The following is a 17,158-nucleotide window of genomic DNA, read 5'->3' on the forward strand; positions in this document are numbered from 1 at the left end:
TTTATTTTGGAAGTATTTCCGGATACTGGAAGCCTCAGCCCAACTCCTATCTGGCCATTCCTGGCAGGATTAGGCACCAGCAGCCAAAGCTCAGCATTGAAGCTGCTTTCAGACTGAGGGGCTGAGCGCCAGCAGGTCTGTGTCACTTCTCAGGTGGGCACAGCCTGTGACAGCCTTTAACTCTGCTCTTCTGCAGGGACCCCAGCACCTTGCAGACTGGATGGCCTCATTCCTCCCTGAGATCAGCACCCAGGAGGCCCTAACAGTGCCACCATCTCCCCAGCACCACCAGTGCCTCTGCCATGGGGTAGCTGAGAAGGCCCCATGGTCTCTGTGTCCACAGCAAGTCATCCCATGAGGGGAGGCTGAACTGACTGCAGAGGGGCTGCAAACACCCCAGTCCAGGCACTGCCTTCCTCTGGCTCCAAGGCATTTCAGGTTTTACTAAAACAAACAATAAATGTCACTCCTGTGACATCCCCAGGGGCTGTCAGCAAAGGTTTCCAACAGCATTTTGGACAGAAAGAAGCTGGGGTTGGATTTGGGGGCACCAGCCCTGCAACAGGCTCCTTGGCATCGTGGTATGGAAACAATTCCCTTTTCATTTTTTTATTTTCAGCCCTCTGTTGTGTTTCCCAACAACACAACTTCGTTCCTGCCCCTAGTGAGCTTTAACTAGCAGCCCCAGGGCACTGCACTGGGCTGGTGATGCCCCAGCAAGGGCAGAGGGCAGCATTCACCCTGTATCCCAACCTTTCTCCCACATCGGCCCGAAGTGAGGCAGCCTCTCCTGTGAAGTGTGAGAGAGCCAGCATATCCAGGAGTATGGGACGCCACAAGTTGTTGGGTGGACTGCCCCAGCCCCAGGGGACAAGGATATGTCCCCACCCCCACAAAGCTGTAGGGGACATGTTGGGAGCCAGCCTGGCTGCAGTGCCCAGACAGGAGAACGTTGCTCCAGTGCCAGGGATGCGGTTCCTTGGAACAGCAGCAGCTCCAGCTGCAGTCCCTCCTTTGCTTAGGACAGGGAGTGTTTCTCCAGCTGCACAAACACAGCACACGTGGGAAGAGGTAGGAGGGCTCCCAGCCTGCTCCCGATTCATTGTACTGCTGCAGCACAGTGCCTGGCCAGCGGGGACAACCCTAAGAGTCCCCATTTGAGGAAGACATGCACGGCTCCAGCCAGGCTCAGCTGTAGAGAAGATGGTTATGCTGGGGCAGAGCCCAATCCCAGCTCGTGCAGGTCAGGAACAGGACCATAGAGACCTACTGCTCACCAAACCACAGGCATGAGAGGAGGGCAGAAGGCACACGGAGCAAGCTGGAAGTAATTTAGCCAAGATGAAATTATATATGTAAAAAACAAGGTATTAAAGACAAAAACTAGAGGCAGATGAGATCCAGCCTAGCACTGACAGTGCTGGGGCAGTGGCTCCACCTCCTTGCCACACTCCCCCCCACTCCCAAGCTGCACCCCAGCAGCCTGATCCACAGCAAGCTGTTCACATTACCGTGGGACACAGAGGCCTGCCCTGCATCAGGCCCCAAGGACAGGCAGGAGGGCACCAGCTGTCCTGTCCCCGGGGCAGCCACACAGACTGCACACAGACTGCACACACATGGCAGCCCAGCACTTTTATTGCCGAGTTGAAAAGCCCCAAGACAGAACCAGGAACCACTCTGCAGGAGGGCAGCCCTGGAACATGGCCCCCACCTGCTCCCCAGCGCCGGGGGGTCAGGCCTGGCACCCACAAGCTATCGTGCTCTCTTGCGGGGGCGGCGAGAGAACTGCTTATGCTGTTCAGGTGGGGTTTTGAGTGCCAGCTTGGTTCCACTGTCAGTTGTGGCAGCCACAGAGGGGACATCCTCAGCAGAGAGAGGCTGGATGATGTGGCCCGCCCGTGTGACAACACGGGGAGCGGTGAGCTTCTGGAAGGCACGCTGTGTGTTCCACGTGGAGCCCACGGGCGTCCGGATGCACTGCTCAAATTGCTGGTGCCTCTCAAAGGGGAAGGGCAGCTCGCTGACCTGCAGGGAAACAGCAGAGAGGGTGACACTGCCAGCGACTTGGCCCTGCACTCTGGGGCTGCTTTCATCCCATTGGACATCGATTTCCATCACTCCACGTCCAGTTCAGCCCCTGCCCCACGATTCCCTCCTCCCTCCTGCCATAAGTTCAATGTTTGGTAAGCCTCAGGACAGCTGATACAAGAGCACTCAAGGGAATAGGGCTGTAAATTCCACCTCATCCACTGCCCCTGAGGCTGTCAAAACTAAATGGCCCTTTTACAAGCAGGGAAGTTTTGGAAAAGGTTCTGTCCAAAGCCCAGGCCAGCTCCAGCACCCACCTGATGTGCTGCTGCGTGGATGTTGCGCTGCTCGCTAATGATAACGTGGGGCAAATGCTGGTCCTTCCTGGGAGGTGCCGGGGCTGGCTTGATCAGAAACCTGCCAGACAGGTGAGGACATCAGATGCCGGAGCAGGGCTGAGGCACGTTGCTGCAGCAGCCCATCCACACATACCGTTTAATTTTCTTGTTGCTGGGCTTCAGGCCGGTGCCTCCCCACTCGCCCCAGCCTGGCAGAACCAAGTTCAGTGGCTGTGGCTTCGCAGCCTGCTCTGCTTTGTGCTTCTCCCGATTGAAGTCGGCAACCACGTCATCCCCAGCAAAGGCCTCTGTCATCACTCCTCGCTGGTCAAAGCCACCCTCCTGCAGAGATGGGAGTTATAGCCCCGCAGCCAGGACGGCCCCCGGCCCAGGACAGCCCCACGCTGCTCACCTCTTCTACCATGACCATAGGTAGGTTGGGGCACTGAGCCTCCTGGAGCTTTCCAGACAGCACAGACTGCAAGCTGATTATTTTCTTCTTGGTTGTTGGTTTCTTGGCAGGCTTGGGTGTAGCTCTGCCTTCCTGCTGATGGCGTGCTGGCTTCTCTGTGCCCACAGTCACTGGCTTCTCCTGCTCTGCTGCAAGCTCCTCAGAGGCCAAAGCCTCAATGTCCTCCATTGTCTGCACACGGTGCAGCTGCTCTGACAGCAAAGGCTCCTCCTGGGCCTGGGGAGGCAGCTCAATCACTGGGCTCATCTGCTCCTCGACACTGACTGGGTGGATGGAGGCATCCCCTGGCAGTTGTTCAGAAACTTCTTCTGTCTCATCAGCACCTATGCATCAAGGGAATAGTGGAGGAAGAGCCATCCCATGAACAGAAGAGGAAAGAAAGGACAGTTGAGTGAAAACACAAACCTAATGACCCACCTCGCTCTGTGACACTACAGACACCAGGCAGGACTGTAAGCTCCTCGCTGTGCTGCTCAGGACTCCCTGACTGCTGCTGCCGTGCTTGCCGCTTCTGCTGAAAGTCTTGTAGCAGTGCCTCCTCCTCTGACAGCTCTTCCTCCTCCTCAGACATCTCCTCCTTGTTCTCTACAGCAACTGGCACTGCAGCATTTCCAAGGTCCTCTGGCACATCAGGCTCCTGGGCTGGGTCACTGGGTTTGCCCAGCATCCAGGGATTTGCTTTGCTCGCTCCCACAGAGACAGGAGGGATGGCTGTGGAAGTGAGGTCCTCTTCGGGCACGTCAGCTGGTTCCTCCTCTGGCAATTCCACCCGCACCTTCTGTGTCAGCTCCTTATTCCTGGCCAGCTGCTCTTGCATGGCCTTGCGGGCCTGGGATGGGATTGAGATGTTTCTAACACAAGCCAGAAACAATGTGCCCCCTTCCTTGCCCCACTCTCAGCTGTCCTCCCCTTTCCCAAGCTGCATCTCACCTCCAGGTCATACTTGGCCATAATGGCCCGTGAGCGGGCCCATTTCCCCTTGTTCTGATGCTTGAGACTCATCCGCTCCTGGGGCAGAGGCAAAAAGAAGCATCAGAAAGAACGCTCTCAGGATTAGGGACTTTCCAAAGAATGAAGGAGAAGCAAGCAAGGAGCACCTCCATCCGGAGCTGATCCAGCTCCTCCAGCTTTGCCAAGGCGGCCTCGGGGTCTGACTTCTGCAGCATCTCAAACTCCTTTAAGGCCTTGCGTCTCTTGCTTTTCTTCAGCACACGATGGTACCTGCAGCACAAGAGCAGACAGCTGAGGAGTGAGATCTGGTACAGGCACCCAGCCTCTGCTTCGGCAAGAGAGCACCGTTTTGTGCAAGAAGAAGTAGAGCTTCCCAGCAATATTTCAACTCAACTCTCTGCTTTCTTCCACCACTCCCAAGCACTGGGCCCCAGATCACTGAGCCCAGCAATTCTATAGCCTTACTTCTTGCTCTTGATCTTCTTCTCTCGACGAGCCTTGGCTTCATAGTAGGACTGCAGGACTCGAGCCTTCTGCAGCTCTGCTCGCCGCCGCTTGGCCTGCCAGGAAACACAGTGCAAGGAAAAGCATGAAGGAAAAGGCCTTCAGAGCCAGAGCACAGCAGAAAGAAGAACCACTCACCTCCTCCAAGCTCATTGCCTGCAGCGAGGCTTTCTCCTGAGGTGTCAGGAGTGGGTCTGTGATGGGCTGCTGTGTTTTGTGGAGCAGACCAAAGATCTCCTGCTCCAGGGGAGTTCGGGGCTGTTGGTGGGACAGAACAGACAGTGAGATTGGATGAGGCACAAAAGGCTAACAGACACCCACACACACCTTCCCATCCTTCCTGATGCCAGAGCAGTCCCATAGGAGGGCACAAAGAAGCTGAAGTCCCAGGCCCCACGAGAGACAGGGAGAAATCTCTATGCAGACAGAAGGTGCTTGTTGAGCTGGGAGCTTGATAAAGACTGCCCTGACCTGGGAAAGCTCTCCAAGGATGAGTAACTCTCCTGAGGAGCACCACAAACTAAAAGGGATCTTGTGTTCAACACTAGAAGAATAACCAGAATTTACAGGCACACAGCGTTTTGTGAACCAAACCCTTTAACTCAAAGACAAGCAGCGTAGTGCTACAAGCAGGCACCTAGGTCAGGAGAGGGACTAGGAAACAGCAGGCTTAGCTGATGTGCTGAGTGCTAAATAAAAGCAGGGGGGAGAACTGCATCCAAGAGATGGCAGCGTTGGGCACGTGACAGCACCCACCTTCCATGCTGAAACCACTTGCTCCAGGGGGGCAACTGCCACAATCTCCTCCTTCAGAGGGAAAACCAACTGCTCTGCACGGCGGTTCTGCAGGACCACTGGTTGCCACTTGCCAACATCTTTAGAGCTTTTGACATAGGCAGCCTCTCTCACAACCTGCAGATGGGAGCAAGGAGGAAAAAAAGTGAGCAGAGAAGCTGATTTGTGGAACGAGACAAGCCAAACAGAATCAGAGAGACACAAAGGGACTAAAGGGTACCCCTTAAGGCTGCAATGCCCACACTGTGCAGCCTGCAGCAGTCCCACATACCCGCTCTGCCTCCTCCTTGCTGAGTGGTAGCTCCACTGCCTTCTTCTGCTTCACTCTGTTGAGCTCCTTCTTCACACCACTCAGAGCAGATCGGGCACGGATGGGCTGCAGGAGCTCAGACAGGACAAGTTTCTCCCCAGCACCTACACGAGATCCTCTGCATCAGCACCACCGCGGTGCCACCAAGTGGGGCAGCACCAGGGAGAGGCGTCTTCAGCCCCAAAGCCCAGCACAGCACTTCCTGAGAGCTCTCCCCAGCAGATGGGGAGCAGCCTCCTCAACAGGGGAGCTAGGGAGGGGCCCCACCTTTACAGCTAACGTTGAACTCAGACACCTGTGCACTGGCCTCGGAGCGCTCGGCCAGCTTCCGCCTGTCAGAACAATAAAGTAGGAAAAATGAAATAACCGCGTGGGAGCGCAGCGTCCCGCCACGTGCTCCTCCCGCCGGGCTGCAACGGGAGCTCGAAGCCCCACACTCACCGCTTCCGCCCCGTGAGGGCGCTGACCGCCTCCAGGAGCTGCTGGTGCCGCCGCTCGCCATCCTCCTGCTCCCGCAGCACCGGGCACACGGTCAGCGGGGCCGGGCCTGAGCGGGTGAGGCCCAGCCCCGACCCCAACCCCGCTCGGTGCCCCCACCGGACCCCGCGGGGCAGCGGAGCGCCCGGTGCCGTGGAGCGCAGCCCCGCGCCGCGCCAGCCCCGCGGATCCCGCTCACCTCCTCCTCCTCTTCGCTACCGCTACCCGCCGCCTCGGCACCCAGCCACTCCTCCGCCATGGCGTCGCAAAGTGCCGTACAGCGCGACGCTTCCGCCCCGCACGAGGCGCCGCACTTCCGCCCGGCCCGTGACGTCACGGTTGCCATGGCAGCGGGGCACGGGCACCGCCTCGCGGCGGGCGGAGCCGCGGCGGAACGGTGGCGGAAGGCCCGCAGGGCCGCGCCGCGGGTGGGGCGGGCCGCGGGGAGGCGCTCGCCGCAGCGGCTCGACGCGACCGCGCGAGAGCGGATTGCCCTTTTCCTTTCTATCCCGTTCCCCTTCGTCTCCTTCCCCGCCCCTCCGGAGGACCCCGGCAGCGCCCGACCCGGCCCCGCCCCCGCCACGTGCCGTGCCCCGCCCTCATCCCCGCCTCCCCTTGTTCGCACGGGAGCGTTGGTAACAGCCAGGGACCGACATCGCTCCCGACCAATGGGAGGGCGAAGAGGGGAGCGGAGGGGCGGGGCGCCGAGCGGCGGCGGACCAATGGCGGGCGCGGCCGCTCCCACAGCGGCGTCGCGGGGCGTGGCGGCCCCTCCCGCGGCGCTGAGCAGCGATCGGCGCGGCCCGCTCTGGCGCTGCCGACACCGCCTGGGGGTGAGCGGCGGCCGCGCGCTCCCCTCCCTTCTCCCCTCCCTGCTCCCGATCCCTCCGTCCCCATCCCGTCCCCACTCCCGGGGGGCGGGAGCCGCGCTCGGTGTGCCCGGGGCTTTCCGCGGCCGCGCCCTGTCCCCCCCCAGCACACACCCAGCCGCGGGTTGCCATAGCGACAGCCTGAAAAAAGGGGAGGGGGGGTAGGGGGTGGGATGTTGCCATGACGACACCCCCCCCCTCCCCCTCCCACACCCCTCCGTGCTGAGCCGCCCTCTCCCCGCAGCGCACGGCCCAGCCCAGCCCGGCCCAGGCGGGCCCGAGGATGCCGGGGGCGGCGGAGCGGCAGCGCCCGGCCGAGCGGCGGCCCCATTGACGGCCTCGCCATGTCGGTGATGGTGGCGAGGAAGAAGGTGGTACGGAAATGGGAGAAACTGCCGGGCAGGAACACCTTCTGCTGCGATGGCCGCATCATGATGGCCCGGCAGAAGGGCATCTTCTACCTGACGCTGTTCCTCATCCTCGGCACCTGCGCCCTCTTCTTCGCCTTCGAGTGAGTGCTGGGGGGGGGGCTGGGTGGGACCTCCTGACACCGCGCTGCTGTGCTGGGGGGGCAGGAGGGGCCCCGATGGGGCTTCGTGCCCTTCTTCGCATCGCCGCGATGGGCCTGTAGCCTTGGCTTAGTGGGAGGGGTTGGGACCCAACGAGGCATCGATGCAATCTGACAGCAGAGGGGTCAGCGCCCATCCCACCGCCCCGGAGCTGCTGGCAGCGCGTGGTGCAAGTCCTGCAGCCCCTACTGGTGGGCTCTGCCCGAGGGACGGGGCCTCCCACCTCTCCAGAGAGCCCTCTCTTGGGGGGTAGCCCAAGCTGTGTGCTGATCCCCCTGAAAAATAGACCGTGGCATTTGTTTGGCTGAGTGCTGCTGTTGTGTGAGGAGGCAGGATGGCTCTTTGGCCTGATCAGGAGATGTCAGCTTCAACAACAACAGAACTTTCCTTCTTCGGCCTCCGTCGGTGTGTTTTTGTTGGTCTCAGAGCGGTGAAGTCCTGGTGTTGGGTAACACAAAAGCTCTTTAAGGCAGCAAGGTGAATGGAGGAACCTGTTTGTTCTTCTGGTTGTTCTCCCAAATCAATAGCCCGGGTGCCGGGCTGCCCCAGCTCAGGGAAATGGCCTCAGCTTCCTCTGGCCAGGTATTGCCCTCTGTGTTGGCGGACGTGGCCTCAGAAAGGCTTTCTGGAAGCCCCAGGGAGGCTCTCTCATGTCCCAGCCAACGGGCAGTGCCTGCTGTCAGGCCCCAGTTGGGTACCAGATTGGCTTTTCTGCTTAGTCGCCGCGTGGCTTTGGGACGAGCATCACACAGCTGTAACACAAGGTGCTGGGCTCCTGAAATGACTCCTGACTCAGTGTCACAGGTAAGCAATGGCACTGCTTCCTGATGATGTCCTATCCCAAAAAATGGGGCTCAGACTTCCTGCCTTGCAGGAACAATTACTAAGTGTTACTACTCCTGAAACACTTAGTGACAGAGATAATTGCTCCCGCTCCCTGCGGAGCCTGTCCCCAGTCTGTCCCCTGCTGCAGCTCATAAAGTAGATGTGCCCTATGTCCACAGCCCTGCACGTGCTGGCAGTGGCAGCGGTGCAGCTGGGAGCAGAAAGGTGTGGGGTTCTGCAGGTGAGGGAGAGCTGGAAAAACCCCAAACACCGATGTGATGATCTCAAAGCACGATGCCTTAACGCGCTCTGTTTGAGCGAGGTGGTTTTGTTATGAAATCGTTGGTGGCTTTTTGAATTTGGGAGTGGAATGAAATGTTGTCTTCCAAACCAGAAACACTCCACAATGTTTCTGTTTTGCTAGCTGTGCTGCAAAGGCTGTCAGCGTAGTGCTGGAGCCCTGGTTACCTTTTGTGTTATCTGTGTGCATTAGGGTGCTCTACCCGGAGGGCCTTGGCTTTCATCTGTCTGTTTGCTGGGTGTGTTACTCATTCCTTTCAGATTCAGATTCTTTGGCATTTGTACTGAAATTCACCGTTTCCCCCCCCCGAAGTTTGTTCTCAATGGACCAATTGGGGTCGGTGGGGTTCAGTTGCAGAGACAAGCAGCCTGCTGGCTGGAGGAGTCCTTTCAGTCCTTGTGTGCTGACTGCAGGGTGCCTCTTTGGAGCGCTTGTTCCATTCAGCTGAATCACTTGCGCAGTCACACCTTGGCTGAGCGAGGCTGGAGGTGCCTGCAGCCAGGCAGCACCGCAGCTCAGTGCTCACCGCCGTGCCTCCGGTTACAAACGCCGTGGTGTGGATCCGTTTCTGACTGGCATCCCACGTCACGAGATAAGCTGCTCGCAGAAGGAGTCCTCCCCAGCCGCCAAATGACAGCCTTTCTGCTTTGGCTGCTGCTGGTGGCTTTTTTTTTTTTTCCCCCCAATCTGCCGCATCTCCGCTTCAACAGAGCCAGGGAGCGGGCGTTCCGCTGTTTTTCTTCTCTTGACCTCAAAGCTGCAGATAGGAATGCTGTTAGAGAGGGAGAGGAGGAGGCCCGGAAGATGGATCCAGCTGCTGTACCCGGAGGTTGGCCCCTCCATCCCAATGGAGCAGAGGCACTGGGCTCCACGGGAGCACTGGGCAGTGAGCCCAAGGGCAGATCGCAGCTCCTACTGCTCCCGAGCTGAGCTGCTCCCCGTGGAGTCGATCCCTGCGATTCACTGGGCCTGCTTCACAGCCGTAACGTGTCACATAAAATTGTGTTTAATTGGTGTTAGTTGAGGTATTTATTGGGCGTGCAGGCTGCTGCGCTCAGGTGCTCAGTGTCCAGCTGTACCCATGGGGTTGGATGCGATGGGAAGGACAGGTGAAACCCTGCTGAAATGGCTTTGGGAAGGACGGGAGGGGATAGAGCGTCCCCTCTGACCGTGCAGCTTTCTCTTTGCTGTTTGCTGGTGCCCTTGCAAGGGCTGTCCTGCAGTAACAGGCACCCACTTCTCTTTTTCTTTTGCCTTCAGCTTTTCAGCACAAGCACTCACCGTTTGTAAATGTTACAGCAAGATAGTGCCCGCCACGCCAGGCTCCTGGCTGTGGGAAGGGGCTGCTGTTTGCTTTTCTGATAACCAAGCTCACTTATCTTTATGGTTTTTTCTACATTCTTAGCTATGTAGAGATTAAAACGTCTTTGTTTTTTGATAAGTTGAGAAACCTGAGCTGACCCTTCGTGTGACTTTGCCTTCCGCTTATTTCTCTTTCGTAAACCCCAGAGATTCAGGATTTTGTGCTGTTTGGAGGTGCAGCTGAGTTGGCTTTCGTCTCTGCTCAGAGCCTCGTTAAGCATTGTCTAAAGCTGCACAGGAGCTGTTCGGTGCTTGTTAGTGTTGTCATTCTGTACTCTGAACTTGATGGCACGCAGAGCTCGGTTCATGCTGCTCACAAGGACGTGTCCGTGTGGAGCTGCCCCTGTGTTTCTGCATTACCTGCCCTTTCTCTTGCACTTTGCAGGTCACTCCTCTGCTCCACCAGCATTCCCCACGCAGACCCTGGTGCTGCCTTACTGCTGATGTGGGTTTGGGCAGCTTGGGAGCACCCAGCGTGTGCTCACAGTGTGACTGCGCTCCAACGTGTGGTTCTGCTGTCCCTGCTGACTGATGGGGGTGGTTTCTCCCAACAGCTCCAGCTGCGTCTCAGTTTGGTGAATGACCCCCTGCCTGAATTGCTGTGCTGCAGACAGCGCTCAGGTTTTCCCCTTCCTCTAGGCTGTGCTGGTTGTGCTGACCACAGCTCGGCTTCCCAGGTGGCCTCAGTGTCACCAGGACAGCGAGCCTTAAACTCGCAGCACCTCCATCTGTTGCTTCTGGCTGCTCCCCCCTCCCCTTTCTAATGGTCTCTTTGTTTCAGTCTTTCTCATCCCCCTCCCACGGCGCATTGTAATAGTGCTGTTATTGTCTGGTATTAGATGACAAAATGCTCCAGAACACAGATACTGCTCTGGGAGGGGAGGAGGAGCCATATCCTGACATCCCAACAGTGTGTCTCTGTTGGCGCTCAGCTTTCCCAAACAAAAGATCTTTAAAATGTCTGTTACTTAGCAGTGTAAATGAATTACCAAGCTTAATCACGCTGCAAAGCATGAACTGAAGAATCCCTGCACAGTGAGTACCTGGCTGCCTCTTCGTTCCTGCTGAGCCAGGACCCAGCCTGCTCTGCATGGTGCTGTTTCCCTTGCTGCAGCGGAGAGGACGGCCGTGCACTCATCTTCCATCCCCTAAAATCACAGCCTTCTTCCCATTCCCATGCCACGTGGTGTGGTAGCAGCATGGTCAGACTCGGCTCTGCCACCCCACACTGCTGCTTTCCTTGCAGAGGTTCCCAGGAGGCGGTCAGCCAGCAGCAGGTCGTATCCATGCTGGTGCTTGTGCACAGGACCTCTGCTGTAAAGCTTCGTTCTGTGCCTGGGGAGCACACCCAGCACACATCATGTGCTTGCAGGTAGTAAATCTCTGCGCTGACAGCATGCTGAAGAAACTTGTGAAGGTGTCGGTGTGTGGCTGAGGCTGGGAGCTCTGGCCCTGTTTCAGCTCAGCTTAAAGCTGTTCATGAATCCTTTCTCTAAGCCCATAACGTGTTCCTGTTGTTACAGCAGCTATAAAAGCTGTCCTGTCAGCTGGACAAGGGTCACGCTGCAGCCCTTTGGGACAGACCGTGTGCAGCCCTTGCAGGAGTAAATGTATTCCTTCCCAAAACAGGACCCAAGGTTGCTGTTTAATTGCGAGTTGACTTGCAGCTCTCTCTCTCTAGACTTTGTCCTTCCAAAGGGAAGGCAAAGTTATCTCGAGCTGCACTGAGGCTGTAAGCCCAGCCCTCCCACTGCTCGCTCTGCCTTTGCAAACTAGGAGCTCCTCACTCCAAGGGTTGTGCTGTTTTGAGTAACTGCAGAGTTGGTAGTGTCTAAAATGAACGATGTTGGTTTAGGGGATGGGCCCTACGTGTCACTGCGGCCAAAGCGGGCCGTGCTGTGTGGTCTGTCTGTGCTTTGCTGCACACAGGGGACAGGCACCAGAGCCGAGCAGCAGCACATGGAAATCTGTTGAGCCTTCCTGCAGTGAAGGGTGAGTTTGCAGAATTTGTTGCTGCAAAGGAAGCAGAACTTCAGCCCAACACAAGCAGGCTTTTGTGAAGGAACCAAGGTAAAAATGTATGTTTTATCAGCCCGATGCCACTCTAAACCGTGATTTCTGTACACACCTTCTGTGTGGCCTGAATCACCCATGGAGACATTTACAGGTGTCCAGAAGAATCATGAGGCATAATGAGATTATTTTCCTTTGTCCTTTTGCACTGCCTCAATCAATAGGGTTATCAACACAAATTTCTGCTTGGGCCTTTCTGTGTGTGTAAAGCAAACAAACCTCAGGCCGTGTTTCCTCTCTCAGAAACACACGTGGGAGAGCCTTCCTACTTCGTTTGGAACTTCTTTTGAGTCCCTTGCCTCAGAAAAGTCAGGGGAAGCCAGGTGTCTTGTTGTACAGGGACACTGCACTTGTACGTGAATCTGTCCTGACGAGGAAAGGTGGTGCTGGAAGCTGCCTGTATATGGGACAGCCAAAGATTCCTATTGCTCCAGTGCACGTCAGTGCCTTTGGGCTTTCAGAAAAGGCTTTGGGTGCTTCTCCTGTAAGCTATGCCCTCTTGGCAGTGAATGCCGTGGATGTCCTCTAGGCAGGATCCCTCAAGCTGTTTGTTGTCACCTGTGACTGGGCAAAACAGGAGCTGGAAACAAGGCAAAGTGCTCAAAAGTATACTGTGTTCTGCCTGGTTAAATGCACGGTGCATCTCTGGTTGTAGCTGGCTGTTAGAGCTGCCCCAGCCATGTTACCTCTTTGGTGATGGGATCAGAAGGCAGTGCTGAACAGAAGTGTCTGCACTTCTATGACGTGCCAGAATTTGAGGTCCTGGCCTGGACAGACCTTACTGTGATCCAATTCACTGCTTCCTGCCCTCTTTTGCAGGTGTCGGTACCTGGCAGTCCAGCTCTCTCCAGCCATCCCTGTGTTTGCAGCAGTTCTCTTCCTGTTTGCCATGGCCACACTCCTGCGGACGAGCTTCAGTGATCCTGGGGTGATCCCAAGAGCCCTGCCTGATGAAGCAGCCTTCATTGAGATGGAGATTGGTGAGTGCTGCACCAGCTCAGCTGGTGATGGCTGGAAAAGCTTCGGTGTTTCTGGCTACTTTAAGTTCTCTGCACAGCTTTATTCCCTCTTGAGCCTCCAAAAGTCCCAGACTGGGCATCTTACAACCTGAGGGCTAATTCTGCTTGGCTGAGTCTCAGAGAGATGGTACAATGTTCCTTTCTGGCAGCCTTTACACACACAGTTTTCTCTGTCAGTAGCTGTGTACATTAGCTCAGTTTGCTCTTGGTAAGGAAGCTTGATGCAGGACCTGTAATTCTTCAGTAAAAAAGGAAATTTGGTGGATAAAGGTCTGTTCAGTGATTTATGTTTTTTGTTGGTGGTGGTTTTTGTTTTGGTTTTGTTTTTTTTTACTTTCCCCATACACTCATGAAAGCTCTGGCATCTCTTCTTCCAGCTCCAAGCTGGCAGGTTGGCTCTGGAGTGTGTGAGCAGTGCTATATCCACTGGCTCTAGACCCAGCAGGTTCTGAGCCAGCAGGTAGAAAAAGCAGGGAGGAGATTTTGTTGCTCTAGCCTTGTCGTGTCATAGCAGCAGTCTGATCTCTGCTTGGTTCTTGCTCTCAGAGGCCACCAATGGGACCGTGCCACAGGGTCAGCGCCCGCCCCCACGGATTAAAAACTTCCAAATCAACAACCAGATAGTGAAGCTGAAGTACTGCTACACGTGTAAGATCTTCCGTCCACCCCGTGCCTCTCACTGCAGCATCTGTGACAACTGTGTGGGTGAGTAGAAGAGGCTGTGGCTGCTCCTGCATCTGGGTGCTGGGTGAGAGCCTTTGGAAGGGAGCAGGTGAAGATCTGCACTCAGTCTCTTTCTGCGTCCTGTCTCATGCTGCACATGCTTCCAGCAGTGATGGAGAAAGTCCAGCATGCTGTTGTCTGAACAGATGGGGACAGTCTGCCTCATCTTAAGCCCGAGGAGCTTGAGATTTGCTCAGAAACCTGAAGCCAGATGGTTTGTCTTTGCCAGCATCTCTTTGGCAATAACTATTCTTATATAAGTCTAAGTTATCCATGTAAACACACAATCCATTTTCGAGTTTCACTGAACTGCTGGGCCAGAGGAAGAGCTGCAACTCGTATGAAAACAACTAATTGTACTAGCTTGGAGACCGTGCTTTTTCAACAAGTACCCTTTTTTTGTCTTGTCCCCTTCCTGTTGCCACAGCAGCTCTCTTAGTCCTCATACGTGCCATAATTAGCTCATATTCCCGTTTTGAATCCATCTCCCGTGCAGCCCTTTGAACATTTACGCAGTCTCTTCAGTCCTGTTGTAATGATCCCAGTAGCAGTAAAGCAGCATGTGGGTTAAATGAGAACTGCTGAACCCCCAGACCCTCAGCCAACCTGTGTGCTGTAAAAGCTATTATACCACAGGTCTCTGGGAGGGAAGACATGCATGGGGCTGAGCTCTTAAATTCTAGCTTAAGGTGCAAACTGACTCAGTAGAACAGTTTCATACTCTTTTACCTGGCCTCACTGCTCCCTCTGGAAGGGAGCATGATACAGAGCTTTGAGCTAGCAGGGAGGTCACCTTGTTAGCCCACAGAGTCCCTGTCAGCCGTGTAGATTTTTGAGTTCAGGGCACAGAAACAAGCACCTGGAGGCAGACAGAATTGCATTGGAGCAGCACTGATTTCCATCTTTGCTTTCACAGAGCGCTTTGACCATCACTGTCCATGGGTGGGCAACTGCGTGGGGAAGAGGAACTACCGCTATTTCTACCTCTTCATCCTCTCGCTGTCACTCCTCACCATCTACATCTTCACCTTTGACATAGTCTACGTAGCACTGAGTGAGTCTGGCTGGGCTGGCTGAGGGTGAGGGAAGATGCTGGTGATGTTATGAACCCAGAATTAACAGACTGTGAAAGGGAGCTGGACTCGGTGTGATGTCCCAGAGACCAAATACCTCTTTCTCTATGTTGCCAGAATCTCTGAAGATTGGGTTCCTGAACACATTGAAGGAAACCCCAGGGACATATCCTTCCCGCAGTGCAGAGGGGTTGGCTTCTCCTAAGCTGGTGGGGGAAGTGTGGGCTGCATTATGGAGGGACTGAAATCCTGATGCCTAGGCTTCTCTAAGAAGTTTTTCAGGACATCCCCCCATTCCTCCTTGATTTACAAGGTCATAACCAATTCTAGTGGCTTTCGGGAGGGTATAAAACAGAAAACTGTGCTTGAGTGAAAAAAAGAAACTGAACCAGTGCGCCTGGGTGGTGTGACTCATCTGGGGCTTGACTGTCTGCCTGATTCCCAGTCCTTAACTGTTCTCACTGTACTGGAGGTGCTCATCTGTTTCTTTACCCTGTGGTCGGTGGTGGGGTTAACTGGGTTCCACACCTTCCTGGTGGCACTGAATCAGACAACCAACGAAGATGTAAGTAGTGTCTGTTCCTCCTGAGTCACCCCTATTTCACTTTACTTCCTCTGCGTGTCAACCGTTGCATCCACCTTGCTAAGCTGCCCTACACGTGCTGCAGCTGGGGACAGGTGTGGATGGAGCATACGTGAGCTTGTGTCCTGTCTGTTGCAGATCAAGGGTTCCTGGACTGGAAAGAACCGTGTGCAGAATCCCTACAGCCATGGCAACATGGTGAAGAACTGCTGTGAGGTGCTCTGTGGGCCTCTGCCCCCCAGGTATGTTCCTGAGGGACAACCTTGCTGTTGCTGTTCCAGATCCTGGCAGTTCTCCTTGCTTGGGTGCAAGACCCAGCTGCCTTTCTCCTCTGTGTGCTGAGGGCTTCTAGAGTTCCTCTGGGCTACCGCCACACGCTCCAAGGAGGAAGGTCTTGTGTTGCCTTCTTTTTTCCAGTGATGTACTCCTAAACAGTGTGTTTGGGAAGCAGGGGAGGGGTGAATTCCCCCTCTCTGGGCCAGCACATGGAGAGGAGGCTGTTTCCAGGGCACTTGTTTTGGTGGACTCCCACTCTGAACTGGGCTGCTTTCCAGTGGGCTTGGTTTTCTTAGCAGAAACACTGGCACTGTAAACTAGGATGATGCTGTACATAGCCTGTTTTAGAGTCAGGGAGCCTCCTCCCTTGACTTTTGTCTTCAGCAGTTTTCCTGCTAGGAAGAGAAGCTGATGCAGGTGAGGTGCAAATCTCTGAACAGTGTGATTCTGTTCTTGCAGCGTCTTGGACAGACGGGGCATTTTGCAGCAAGAGGAGAATGCAGCTCAGGAGGAGACGTGCACACGGGGGCCCAGTGCTCAAGAGCCCACTGCTGCTCAGGGCCCTGGTGGGCAGGCAGAAGAGAGCAGCACTCAGCAGGATGGCAGCCTTCCTCACCAGAGTGCCGTGAGTGATCCCTTCTGTATGGACTGGACCTACTCCTGCTTGGGTGCGAGCTGCTTATTTCTCTAGCAGAAATAGTCCAGATTGCTCCTGCTGGAGCAATCCTGTGCTCCAGATCTTCCTGGAGCTGATGTTCTGCCTCTGTGGTGGATCCTTGCTTCCCATTTTCTGAAGCACAGCTGAGAACTCTGCCTGGCGGGGCTGGAGGCAGGGGCTGCAGGGCCACATCTCTCTGCACAGGTACGGAGGTGCCTTCATGCAATTCACTGCTCTTTTCTCTCTCCAGGTCCCTGTACCATCCCTGAGCAACGCTGAGATGCCAGAGGAGAAGCAGCTAACAACTGGGGAGCTCCCAGCCCTATCCCAGGATGCTGGGCAAGCAGAGCACTAGCCTCTGCTTGAAAGGGAGAACTTTCTTGTATTGTCGAATCAAAGCTGGAAGTGATTGAGGAGAGGAGGAGATGGGCTGGATGGCAGGCAAATGATTCCTCACGGCCGTTTTGCTTTAGTCGTTATTCATCTCGATGTGCAGGCAGTGCGGGCTGGTGCTGGCCTTGCATGGTGGCCAAGGATAACGAGCACAAGTGGCCCACCGTGATCACTGAGGGACACTCCCCACCACTGGGGCTGCTCTTCCTGCAGGCCGAGGCAGGAACTCTTGCTCTGCAGGTTGTCTTCAGTGCTAAATACCGGCTCGGTGGTCTGAGCTGTCCCCACGTCTGGCTCTGGCTGAGCGGATGACTTGTGGTCACGCAGCTTGGATGCGACGTTGGGGCCGGCCTGTGCCCTGCTGCTGAGGAATCCTGATGGGAAGGGAAAAGCGATTTGTGGCAGTAACGTCCTCTCTCCCCTCCTCCCTCCTTCCTCTAATCTGTGGCATTGTTTTATTGGTGAACGTGGCAGGCGTTGTCAGGAGACATTGCGGTGCCAAAAGGGCCCAAAAAACTGGGAAGGTGTTCTGCTGGCAGTGGTTTCTCAAGTCGCT

At 55.7% G+C, this 17,158-nt stretch overlaps 2 protein-coding genes across 3 annotated transcripts; one reads left to right on the forward strand and one right to left on the reverse strand.

Annotated features, from left to right (window-relative positions):
• Nucleotides 1–1,618: 1,618 nt before the first annotated feature.
• Nucleotides 1,619–6,426, reverse strand: UTP14A (UTP14A small subunit processome component). 2 transcript variants are annotated; one of them, XM_085230429.1, is made up of 14 exons: nucleotides 6,078–6,426; nucleotides 5,843–5,907; nucleotides 5,669–5,733; nucleotides 5,363–5,505; nucleotides 5,053–5,208; nucleotides 4,435–4,554; nucleotides 4,258–4,352; nucleotides 3,939–4,062; nucleotides 3,772–3,849; nucleotides 3,247–3,670; nucleotides 2,782–3,164; nucleotides 2,524–2,711; nucleotides 2,349–2,448; nucleotides 1,619–2,028 (listed from the first exon to the last, which is right to left on the reverse strand). In XM_085230429.1, the coding sequence occupies exons 1-14, from the start codon at nucleotides 6,222–6,224 to the stop codon at nucleotides 1,756–1,758; spliced, it is 2,361 nt and encodes a 786-aa protein (XP_085086555.1). In that variant the 5' UTR covers nucleotides 6,225–6,426; the 3' UTR covers nucleotides 1,619–1,755. The 2 variants fall into 2 exon arrangements, with proteins under 2 accessions (XP_085086555.1, XP_010713366.3); XM_010715064.4 differs by having other exon boundaries at nucleotides 3,259–3,670; nucleotides 6,078–6,423.
• A 128-nt stretch (nucleotides 6,427–6,554) lies between these two features.
• On the forward strand, nucleotides 6,555–17,140 carry ZDHHC9 (zDHHC palmitoyltransferase 9). Its single transcript, XM_085230443.1, is given in 10 exon segments — nucleotides 6,555–6,711; nucleotides 6,992–7,258; nucleotides 12,697–12,857; nucleotides 13,443–13,601; nucleotides 14,536–14,673; nucleotides 14,810–14,901; nucleotides 15,036–15,257; nucleotides 15,414–15,517; nucleotides 16,011–16,176; nucleotides 16,460–17,140. Coding segments are annotated over 9 exon segments (1,314 nt in total). The 5' UTR covers nucleotides 6,555–6,711; nucleotides 6,992–7,091; the 3' UTR covers nucleotides 16,565–17,140.
• Nucleotides 17,141–17,158: the final 18 nt, after the last annotated feature.

Source organism: Meleagris gallopavo, chromosome 9 (genome assembly GCF_905368555.1).
Source record: "Meleagris gallopavo chromosome 9, MGAL_WU_HG_1.1, whole genome shotgun sequence".
Lineage (NCBI taxonomy): Eukaryota > Metazoa > Chordata > Aves > Galliformes > Phasianidae > Meleagris > Meleagris gallopavo.

Excerpts from the sequence above, each read along its gene's own strand:
- UTP14A (XM_085230429.1), bottom strand. The coding sequence starts at position 6,224 with ATGGCAACCGTGACGTCACGGGCCGGGCGGAAGTGCGGCGCCTCGTGC. Across the intron at positions 3,850-3,938 it reads TGGATCAGCTCCGGATGGAG|GAGCGGATGAGTCTCAAGCA; the intron begins GTGCTCCTTGCT and ends CCTCTGCCCCAG. Across the intron at positions 3,671-3,771 it reads TGGCCAAGTATGACCTGGAG|GCCCGCAAGGCCATGCAAGA; the intron begins GTGAGATGCAGC and ends ATCCCATCCCAG.